Below are 11,415 nucleotides of genomic sequence, written 5' to 3' on the forward strand. Positions count from 1 at the left end.
AGAAACTTTATTGATCTTCCTAACCCCTTATCAATATATGTATTGCTAATCCCTATAAAAAAATTGGATACGTTCATTTTTTATAAAGTTTTTATACGATTTTTTTCCTTAGAAATAACGTATCATAATAGGATACGGAAAATGCACAAATCCGTATCACTAAAAATATGGTTTGGATACGGAATTTGCACGGGATTCATATGAAATTTACATGATTTGATCACTGATTTTATCACGAAATTTATACGATTTGGTCACTGAATTTACTATTTGTATTACAGTTTTATTTACATAAATCTAATTTTACTTTATTAAATTAAATAAAAAATAAAAAATAAACAAAATACAAATACATTATGAAAATTCCCTCCTTATTAAAACCACCTATTGCAACCAAAATTATCTATAAGTTCAGGTTCATTTGGAGTCAAATAACCTAAAAAAAAGAAACATAAGAACGTCTAACTTAATTGGAAACAAAACCCCCCCCTCATATAGTATCTGCAACCGTCCAAGTCGCCAAAGGTCAGCATTCCTACAAAAAAAGAAAGAGAACTCCAGAATGTCTGACCTACATAAAAGAAAAGAATTATGAAGCGCCTGATGAGAAAGAAACCAAAACAACAAAATAAATCCAAAACTGACCTACAAAAAAAGAAGACTCAGAAGCAACAAAACTGAAACAACAAAACTGAAACAACCTACAAAAAGAAAAGAATCTGAACCCAACTTACAAAAAAAAAGAAAATTTGAACACCTAAAAAAAGAAAAAAATCCTGAACCATCCTACAAAAAGGAAAGGACTCCCAAACTGATCTACAAAAAAGAAAAAAGAAACTGAATCTTCTCACAAAAAAAAATCTGCTGGCCTAGAAATAAAAAAAGGGATAAATATAAATAAAAAAGTAAGGGGAATAAAGAATAAATCAAAAAAAATATTTTTTAAAAAGAGGGATAACGAAGTTAGGAAAGTTAAAAAAATTTTTTTAAAGGGAGGACGTCAAAGTTAGAAAAATAAAAAATTTTTTATAGAGGAAATAGAGAAAATTTTTTTAAAAAAAAGAAGAGTGGGAATAAAAGAATAAATCAAAAAAAATTTTTTTTTTTAAGGGAGTGATGAAAAAAATTTTTTTTAAAGAGTAACGAAAAAAAATTTTTTTTTAAAGTGAAGTACTTTTTTTTTAAAAGAGGGGTGACGAAGAAAGAAGAAAAATTTAGAAAAAATAACAAAAATAAGACAAGAGAAAAGAGAAAGGAAAGGAAAGACAGAAAGGAAGATCAAACTCATCGTTTATATAAAAAACAAAAAAACGTATCATATAAACAATCACGTGATCTCGTGTTATGATACGGGATTTTTGTAAAATTATCTTCTAAAAATATTAAGTTTAAAAATTCCGTATACATTCCGCATGATTAATTTTTTCCGTATACATTTCGTATACGTTAGTTTTTTAAAAAATGAATTGCTTATTAAATATACGGAATTTGTATACGGAATCTATAGAAACGTACATAAAATGTATACAAAACGTATCCTTTCCGTATACATATTTCTTATAGGGAATACTGTAAATTAAACTTTCGCATTTTTTCATAGAGATTATGTAGATGGCCGAAACAGAACAATTTGAATCCTATTGGTTAGTCGTGTCATTTATTAATAATACCAGAACATACAGTAGGTTCCAAAGAAATTTTGGCAAGCTTCAGAAATTTCTTCAGTTTATGGACAGGATCCAGTGTTTGTACTTATATAAATCCTGTTATCCGGTAAGAAGCAGATAATATATATATATATATATACACAGTATACTGTATATATATTTTATATTTTTCGATAAAAGTTTTTGCTATATTTTGTAAAGTATGCAAAACACAAAGATTTAATGACCCGTTTTAGTACCCACGAAAAACACGTGTTGGTACAGGACCCGAAAGGAGATCGGCACACGCTACATATCACATGTTTGCAATACGAAATATCATAGGGCCGGCACTACGTAATTCTGCCTGGCATTACTTCAATCTGCATGATTAAACTCTTGAGACCTATAGTTTTAGCGAAAACAATTTTATTGTTCGTTTGTGAACGGGGTTCTGTATTTAAAGATATAACTTGATATGAAAGTGAAAGATTGAACGTATTCTTCCGAAAATAGGCAATCCCGAAAGTATGCAACTCAAATTCCCAAATATTTAATTAATTTTGCAGTAAAAATATAATATACCCTGTAAAAAATTTTATCCGTAACTTCTGCAAAAACTCTGTGAATATGATATATTTACGGAAAAAAATAACTAAAAAATCTAACCATCTTGGATAATTTCCATGTTTTTGAGGCTATAAAATCCCGTAAATGAGATACATTTATAGAAATAACAAAATAAAAAAAATCAGGAATAAATTTTTTATAGAAATAATCTAAATGAATATTAACTTATATAAATTTGGTTAAAATCGAAAATTCTATCAGTTTCTTTCAAACTATAATAAAATTTTGTTGCTTATTTTCGGAGGAATACGATATTATCCGTATATTTACCAGTAACAATCACTAGATGGATCGACCTATCTTGGATATATTTAAGAGTTGATTCTTGGCAATCTTTGGGCTTAAAGTCTTGGCAGGTCGATCAGATCCTATTTTTAGATCGCCGATTTTTACCATTTTATTTTAATTATTTCATTGGTTTTTTTATTAGGATATATGTTAACAAAATAAAAACAATCTTGCATAATTAAGTTTAAGTTAGACGCCAAGACTTCATACTAACACATAAAAGTTTAAAGTTAAGCTAATACATGCATATCAATGATATATATTTTTCTTTTCTTATAATATCCGTCAATCCAAGCCCATTTTTTTATTTGAAATTTCTTTTAATGGAAAAGATTTTTTAAACCTTGTTTTTTATAATGACCCCGGATTAAAAATTTAATAACGAGGCTTATAATAAACATTGCATCGCCTCATTTTTAAATTTGTAATTGATCGACCAATTTTAAGAATTTTTCTATCAAACTTTGAAAAAAATATTTTTATGGTCTAATACATTTTTGTTTATAAATGAACGGCAATTTCTTCTTGTATCCAGTTAATCAAAGCCTTTTTATCAATGAAATTTCCTTAAAATTTATTTCTTTATTATATACAAAATTGCTAGAAATATTATAAATTGTTTAGTTTCTTTGTAAATTTAGTAATGAGGCTTATCTTCATTGCCTCATTTCTAAATTTACAACAAACAGAAGATTTTTCGAATTTTATATTTTTAATTATTTATCAACTTGCTGAAAGAAAAAAATGTATAAATACACCCATATTTTTATGAAATCAGCACCTAAGAGATTTTGATTAAAATTAATTTACAATATTCGACATGTTTAATATTGGATTTAAACACAAGCACGCACTTGTACTCATTGTAGTACTTGCTGCATTACTTATTACCGTTAATTTCGCATCACCACTAACGAGACGAATCGATACTGGTCTCCAAAAAAGACAAACTGACAATTCTACCATCACGCCCAGTCCCACGCCCACGGATTCTACTACGCCTACAACACCCCCAGACGACGGTACAAGCGGTGGACCAGGACCAGGAGGTCCCGGGACAGACGGAACAGACGGAACAGACGGGACGGACGGGACAGATGGATCAGATGGTGGTCCAGGAGGTGACGGAGGTCCAGGTCCAGGAGGTGACGGAGGTCCCGGTCCAGGAGGTGACGGAGGTCCAGGAGGAGGTGACGGAGGTCCAGGCGGTCCAGGCGGTCCATAAGACGGAGGAAATGGATAAAACTTGTTAGATATATGTTTATCTATTGAACGTATATTATTTGGTAAAATGGCATTTTAATTTGACGAAATGTACAGACATTATTCAATTTTATTTGCACTATTCAGAATAAGTTTGATATTTTACGTTATTTTATAATATACGAATATACAAATCAATCCTAATAAAATTTCAATTATTATTATTCACATATCCAATCAAGAAATAATTGTTTCTTCTTATTTCGCTTAGTAATAGTGGTGTACTTGACATCCCTTTTGAGTAATATATATTATATATCTATTGCTTATACGTCGTCTTAGCTGATAAAATTTATCAATTTTCTGACCTATTTTTGCTTATTCAAATATATATGAAATAATAATATTATTATTGCTCAACACCTGCTGTAAAAAAGCAATGGAGCTTTGGATGCATAATGATTATCGTCCCGACTTTTATATGCTTGAATTGTTTATTTTGATTATTAAATAAATTTTAATTATTGAAGATTTATTTTAAAATTCACCTTTACGAATTATTTACAATTTCCCATGCATGTTTTTACCACATAGTATAAGCAAAATTTTGAAGCAGATTGTGTAACCGAAGTCTTTCTATTGATCGTTTTTTGAATCAAGAAGACAAATAAATTGCTGATTCAGAATCTGACGAATATTATTATTATTTACAAGAGTTATGTAATTTATTTAATATTATAATATATAAATGAAAAATTATTACAATTTATTACATGTATTATAGATGTTTTTTTTTTCTGTAGGATAAACATGATAATGGAGGATCTGTGGATGATGGTGCGTGATGATGGAACGCCTTTTCTTTCCTATTTTTAAAATTTTTCAAATTTTTCTGATAAATCAGAGACCTAAAAATAATAATGGTAATGGAGAACTTAAAAATAATGGAGAAGATAAAAGCAAAAGATTAGAAACACTAGCAGATGGCCGTAAGGTTCAGGTAATTAAGATCATCAGATCATCAATACCAACAACAGTTGATAGAATACGCAAATACTCGCATGAAGATTGTTCATTCAATTATTTTGATATCACGTACCACTAAATTTATCGCATGCATTTTGGCATTTTGTTTTCATTATATTCTTTCATCCAAATATTCTCTTCATCAACAGTTAATGAAAATATACTAGATCCGACCAGATCCTATTATCAATAATTATCGTAAAATCAAACATAAGTCAAACATAAAAATGTTATTTAGATCATTTAATTTTGATAAGAATTTATAATGGTGAATACTCAAGAAATATTCATATGGAATTCTTTAAAGCCGGCAAGATCCTTTGATCTAGACAAAGATGGCTAACAACCGAAAGTAATCATATAACTTTCGAAAGGAGTGCTAAAGTCCGAGGTTTTAATGGATAACTGATAAGTAAAACAAAGAAAATGAGTACACAAAAGAACTTTCGTGAAAGAAATAATCGTATATTAAATTATTGAAAATCTTATGAAGTATTGTATAATGACATCTGTATTAACAAACTGATGAAAGTCTTTGTGTAACTGTTTCAGAGGTTTATTTGTAATCAGTAATATGATGTTTAGGATAAAAAATAGTTAATAAATTATAAATTCATTTATTTAACGGATAATGAAATAATATTTTATTTCATCAATAATGATTTACTTTTTCTTTATTTCCTTATTTATCACATATACATTATGAATGGTTGTTTTTGCCAGATCAACATGTGTTACATCATTATATGCGGTCCCATTTTGAATGTATAAACCGTAATCTAAATTATAAATACAGATGAGAAGTTCCTATTATTGAACTTTTACCTTTTTTCAAACTTTAGTTTTAACTTCTTACTTTTACAAAAAATGTCCCCGAATAATTACAAAATAAGAAAACGACGACAAAAACGATGTGCGAAAGTCCGCATCAAGAATAACACAGACACGATAAATCTCATTGAACAATTGCCTTTACAAGATGCAAAAGATCCTTTTGCGTACCAACTATTTTATGGAAGTTCTTTCCGTTACACAACAGACAAGTTATCATTAAATTTTGTAAGTATGATGCTTCATTAGTCTTAGCGAGTTTCATGCATGATCTGACATTTGCTATTTTATACGTAGGATTAAAAGAAGATATTGGACTAAACGAATATATTAAAAAACGAATGTATTATACATATTTATTATATCTATATTATTAGATACGAGCATACTTAGATACATAGAATTCCTTATTTAAAAATTATTTAAAAATTATTTAACATATTAATTAAGTATATTACATGCATATATATTATGCAAAACATTGACATGAAATAAATAACATAATTAAATGAATAATAAAATTCCTAGGCTCATAAATTGTAAAAATTTTATATTAATATAAAATTAAATAATTGCAAAATTAAAAGTTGAAAAAAAATAAAAAAATGAATTTATAAATAATATAAACGAAGAAAAAATCGACAAAATTAAAAAAAAAAGAAAGATAATTTTAATAAATCAAAATTCTTTGATTCGTTCAAAAGCAAAGATGGTGTTCCACAAATTATTACACACCAAAGATAAAAGTTTTTCTATCTATAAGTAGAGATAAGGTAGAGTTTGCATATTCATATCCGCCGATCTGCAGAATGCATATTATATATATAAAAACCGCCAATGCATTCTGCAGATCGACGGAATTTTATTGTCCGGAGCGAAGCGAAGGACTATATATGTCTACGCACTATGATGATCTATGGAAATAACGTGTAAATTTTCAATCACGTGAGTTTCTCTGTCCAGGAATTCCAAGGCGTTATGCTGCTAATCTGCAGAAAATTACCGGAATTCCAAGGCGTTATGCTGCTAATTAGTAGAATATCGCTAAATCTTTATTTATTATACCTCGCTCCGGACTTACAACGGTTCCCGTTTCCTAGTTTATTACAACAAATCAGAGAAAAATACTAAAAATAATACAAAACTAAGAAAAGCTATTACTATATATGTTTCGTTATATAAAATACTTGACAAATTATCCAAGAGAATTTTATACCAAATTGATGCTTTTGCAATAGAACTTTTTAAATAAAAAAAATGTCAAGCATTTTTTGAACTAAATCATTGATCGGATGCAGTATTTAGGATGGGACCATACCATGGGCAGAGCAACATCATGACAAAATCTGGATAACACATGGTTATAACTATAATAATAAAACCTTTTAATATAGCTCCCCTCTGATAAATCTATTTTCTTGTTATTAATTTTATTAATTTATAATTTTTAGTGCTAATCTAAATATCACCAGAATTTATTAGTTACAGTATATAAATTATCAAATTTAAATAAAAATAAATTACGTAATTTTAATTTAATACGTGAAATTGTAATTATGTTTAAAAAAAAAATTATTAAAATTATTTCAATTTAAAAAAAAATGCAATATAATTAGATAAATTATGCGGTAATAATTGTAAAAGAATAAATTCATTTTTCATTAATAAAAAAAAAAATTAAAATAAATTTTTATTTATTTATTATAAAAAATCAAATATTTTTTATTTTTTCGCAGTAAAAATCAAGTATTTTTGTAAATCATTTTTTTGTACTTTATTTTGGGGAAATGTCATGTCAGGATAATGTCTTTCGGGATATATTTCGTCAGGATAATATCATGTCAGGAAAAAGTGATTTTCCATTCGGGAATTTATCTTGTCAGGAAATCATTGTTGTACTGTACGTCGGGAAAATGGATATCGAGAATCGGTCCGACAAAGGAAGATCCTAGAAATTATTATACATTTCTGTTTTTTGATGTGCCATTGACATAAACGGTCATGTGAATCGAGCACCTGGAATGCAAGTGCAAAAAAAATACCGCAGTAAGTTTATTTTTAGCGTAATATATTAATAAACCGGCCAAGAAAAATATTCTTTTGTTGCTTCGTAATAATAAAAAACTTTTTTTAAAAAAAATTATGATCACATATCTTTTGCTTACGCACTTAATGACTCTAGCATCGACTGAAAAGTGGTAGCCAGATTTATTTGCCGGTTACACATACAGGGTTGTGATTTCGAATAGTAGCGGTCTCATTTAACCAATTACCAAATATTTTCTTTTCACTATAACTTTTTTATAAACTCATATTTAAATGAAGAGTCAAGTATTAAAGTAAATTTAGTATATATCAAAATCGTTGAATAATAAATTTTTTTCTAACGATTAATATGCATTAATTTAAATAAGAAAATTTATTATAAATAATTACATTCTTAGTGCTGAGGAGTCATTGTTTCACTTTCAAATTCAAACTAAATTACTATCAAGCAATTATTGGGATTTTCATTTCAGCCGTTGTGTCTCTATTGTACCATGATAAAACCTTATCTCTTTTCAAGTCACCATGGAAGGTTAGTCTTTTTTCTCAACCTCAGTAACGATCAAAAATTTCTTAGGATCGATACCATATCTGATAAAGACATTCCATCTTATTTGGGTTAGTCATAGAAATCGGCGAGTTTACACTTACCTTGATCTGAGGTTTTGATGGTATATTCATCTTAGCCTTGGGCGAAATCTCTGGAAGAACTATCTGAAGAATTAGAGATGTGAGTTAATGGAATAGGTGCGGTTGATACGCTTAACTACAAATCAGAAGATTTAATCACGTGCACGTTACAATTTGCAATGCCAATCACCTCATCTGTATTATCAGCCTTTTGGGAAAAACAATTTATCCCTTCGTTTGTACCCTTCGGAATAAAAACTAATTTTATCTAGAATTTTTTTTATAGGGGTATGAAAGTGAGTAGGTGAGAAGACCATGATCATCCACGTTTTAAGGGGAGTGTGTAATCACGTGACTTTTAATTGACTATTATGGCGCAAAAAAATTTTTGTGCTATTCAGTACGTCCGTGTCTATATAAAACATTTGTAAATTACCAAATATTAAAAGTATATATTATTTTCTTACCTTTTGGAATTTGAGGGTTTACCAGATATAGTTTTTATTTAGACTCAAATATTATATTTTGGAGAAAATATCAAAAGAAGTTCCAAAAAGTTTGCGAATCGCTTAGTGAAAGTTTAGAATCTCTCTACTGGAAAATATAATATTATTTTTTTTAAAAAAAAGCATTTTACCATTTATTGATTTAACATATTTGAATTCTATAGGTATGTTTTCACATGTCTACAAAAATAATAACAAAATATTACATAATTATTCAAACTAAAGTGCTTTGTTCTTGGGCTTTTCATTTATTTTTTATTTTTATTATCCATGTGAACAAGATTACAGAAAGATAGACAAGAACTAATTAAAAAAAAAGCCAAACGCTATCTAAACTATGCTATAATCAAACCGCCCGAAGACAGCGCCACCCTGGTGCGAAATTAAAAAGGACCGTGAGGGATCAGCCGAAGCATTTCCACCCACCTGACACTAGAGAAATTGGACTTAGGGGATAAAAAAAGAAAAAATAAAAACATTGGCAGAAGTAACTATATAATAAGGTGCCGAAATGACTAAACTTTCGTTTAGAAGAAGTGGGTATAAAGGTCCTCCGGTCGGAGCGTTGAAAAAAGGTGCCACCTATATAAATGAGTCTGTAAGTATTTAGTTAATGACTCAGTGGCATCCGTGTGGTTCATAAGTAAAGCTAAAAGGCGTAGTATTAATTCTAATAACCAACGCCGTAAGGAACATAACGTATCCTTAAAAAATTTTTTAATTTTATCACGTGACGGTTTTAACCAAGTTCTTGGGCTCTTCATATTTAAATTTTTGCGCCATTGATAGTCTTATTATAAATCACATGACTACACGCCCTTATCCGTAATTCCGTATATAGTCTTTCATTGTTTGATCGTAAAAAATTTAAATCCCCGTTCTTAATAGTTATATTTATTTTAAAATAATGTTTCGTTCAATTCCTCGAGTATATTCTAAGCATTAATGCTAATAAATTTATAAAGAATAATTCGTTTCGTAGTATTAGTTACTTAAGTTTTTCAAGAATTCGAACGAATATTATTGAAAAATGTGAATTATTGATTAATAACTGAATATTTGTAAAAGAAATTTAACGGAGGTATTTAAATGAATCTTCAATAAAAAATGAATCGATAGATTATTTTTTGATTTTAATAATGATAGACTTTGAAGTGACGATCATTCTTTCATTTGTAGCCCCCTTCTATAGTCATCCAGATATAGTCACATCCCCTTTATAAGCACATTTACTTTATAAAACCCCCTCTTTAGTCACACCATATAGTATTTTTATAATCACACCATTTTTTTGATCCCGAACGGTGTGATTATATAAGGGTCGACTGTATAGGCAAATTGTTTGCCGAAGAAAGAACAATGATTTTGATCGACATTGTGTTCTGAGAAATCATGTGATGTCTTCAATACTTTCCAATTTTACAATTAATCATAAATCAAAGTAGAAAGTTATTGTCAACCATCCGGACTTAACATATGGTTTGAACGAGGCATAATTGATGAACCTTCTCATGATTTATTATGAACAATTCTTATGAATCGTTGGCAATAAACCGAGCAGTTTCGACTTGTCGACGTTAACTTCAGAGGATACTCGCAATACATAAAAGCTTTATAAATTGAAGTTGGACTCTTCTAAACACAATGTCAGTGAATTACTTATAGTGATTTATCAAAAGAATATAAATAATTGTAGAAACAATTTTGTTCACATTATATATATATTTATGTTAATTAAACTATCAATTAAAGTTTTTATTAAATTTCGTGCAATATTTTGTAAGATATAAGTAAATAAACTTTCAAATTTTCTTATTCTATACAGTACAAACAATTTTTTCCCAAATAACGTTTCATGCCCCTTGCTTTTGGTGTATACATTAGATCGAATTTTAAATTATTTGTTTCATACATTGAAGCCTATCAATATTCTCCGAGGGACATGGGTCAAACCTTTTTCGTAACATTTTAGGCCAATTATAGGACACCAATAGAATATTCTCATCCAGACTTACGAATAATGGACTACAGTCTACCCTTGATATAGCGAAGAAACCGTTCTGCACCTCAAATTCGTTATAGCAAGTTAACGAAGAATTTGAAGAATTTGATTGGTTACTTAGGGAAAATTGACATATTTTATTGGCTAAGCGTCACGTGATTCGTTATATAAAAATTCGCTATAGGAAGGGTAAACTGTATATAGATATTCAGTACGGTACGATTTTGAAAACACTGTTGATCATTTTTCCAAAAATTTCAAAATTCCGTACCGTACCGTACTTGTCCTATAATTAGTGATGGGATTCCCATGGAATTTGCAGGAATTTATCTAATTTTACATTAGTAATACTGTACAAATCTCATAAAATTCTGCGTAACAGTTAATTAACCCCCATCCTTGCCTATAATATAATATATAGGACAAGTACGGTACGGAATTTGTGGGAAATTTGATCAACCGTACCCGTACAGATTTGACAAATTCGTACTAGTACTGAATAGCCTACAACCTATAATGGACTGTGTATGATGAGTATGATGATCAATACGTACGTATGACTCATTGTCAATGAATATTTGGCTTCGGAATATTAATAATCTTATTT

At 28.9% G+C, this 11,415-nt stretch overlaps 2 protein-coding genes across 2 annotated transcripts; one reads left to right on the forward strand and one right to left on the reverse strand.

The window, feature by feature from the left end:
- Positions 1-374: 374 nt before the first annotated feature.
- OCT59_014748 (uncharacterized protein) lies at positions 375-1,414 on the reverse strand (the record flags this gene model as incomplete). Its single annotated transcript, XM_066150215.1, has 5 exons — positions 375-436; positions 509-571; positions 646-701; positions 791-816; positions 1,406-1,414. 5 exons carry the CDS (start codon positions 1,412-1,414, stop codon positions 375-377), a joined length of 216 nt encoding a protein of 71 aa, XP_066002403.1.
- A 1,943-nt stretch (positions 1,415-3,357) lies between these two features.
- On the forward strand, positions 3,358-4,008 carry OCT59_014749 (uncharacterized protein). Its single transcript, XM_066150216.1, has 2 exons — positions 3,358-3,709; positions 3,734-4,008. The coding sequence occupies exons 1-2, from the start codon at positions 3,385-3,387 to the stop codon at positions 3,787-3,789; spliced, it is 381 nt and encodes a 126-aa protein (XP_066002404.1). The 5' UTR covers positions 3,358-3,384; the 3' UTR covers positions 3,790-4,008.
- The last annotated feature ends 7,407 nt before the right edge of the window (positions 4,009-11,415 follow it).

The sequence above is a fragment of the Rhizophagus irregularis genome, chromosome 22 (genome assembly GCF_026210795.1).
Source record: "Rhizophagus irregularis chromosome 22, complete sequence".
NCBI classification, from domain to species: Eukaryota; Fungi; Glomeromycota; class Glomeromycetes; order Glomerales; family Glomeraceae; genus Rhizophagus; species Rhizophagus irregularis.

Coding starts and splice junctions, on each gene's coding strand:
- OCT59_014749 (XM_066150216.1), top strand. CDS start 3,385: ATGTTTAATATTGGATTTAAACACAAGCACGCACTTGTACTCATTGTA. Junction 3,710..3,733: donor CGGAGGTCCAGGTCCAGGAG/GTGACGGAGGTC, acceptor CCGGTCCAGGAG/GTGACGGAGGTCCAGGAGGA.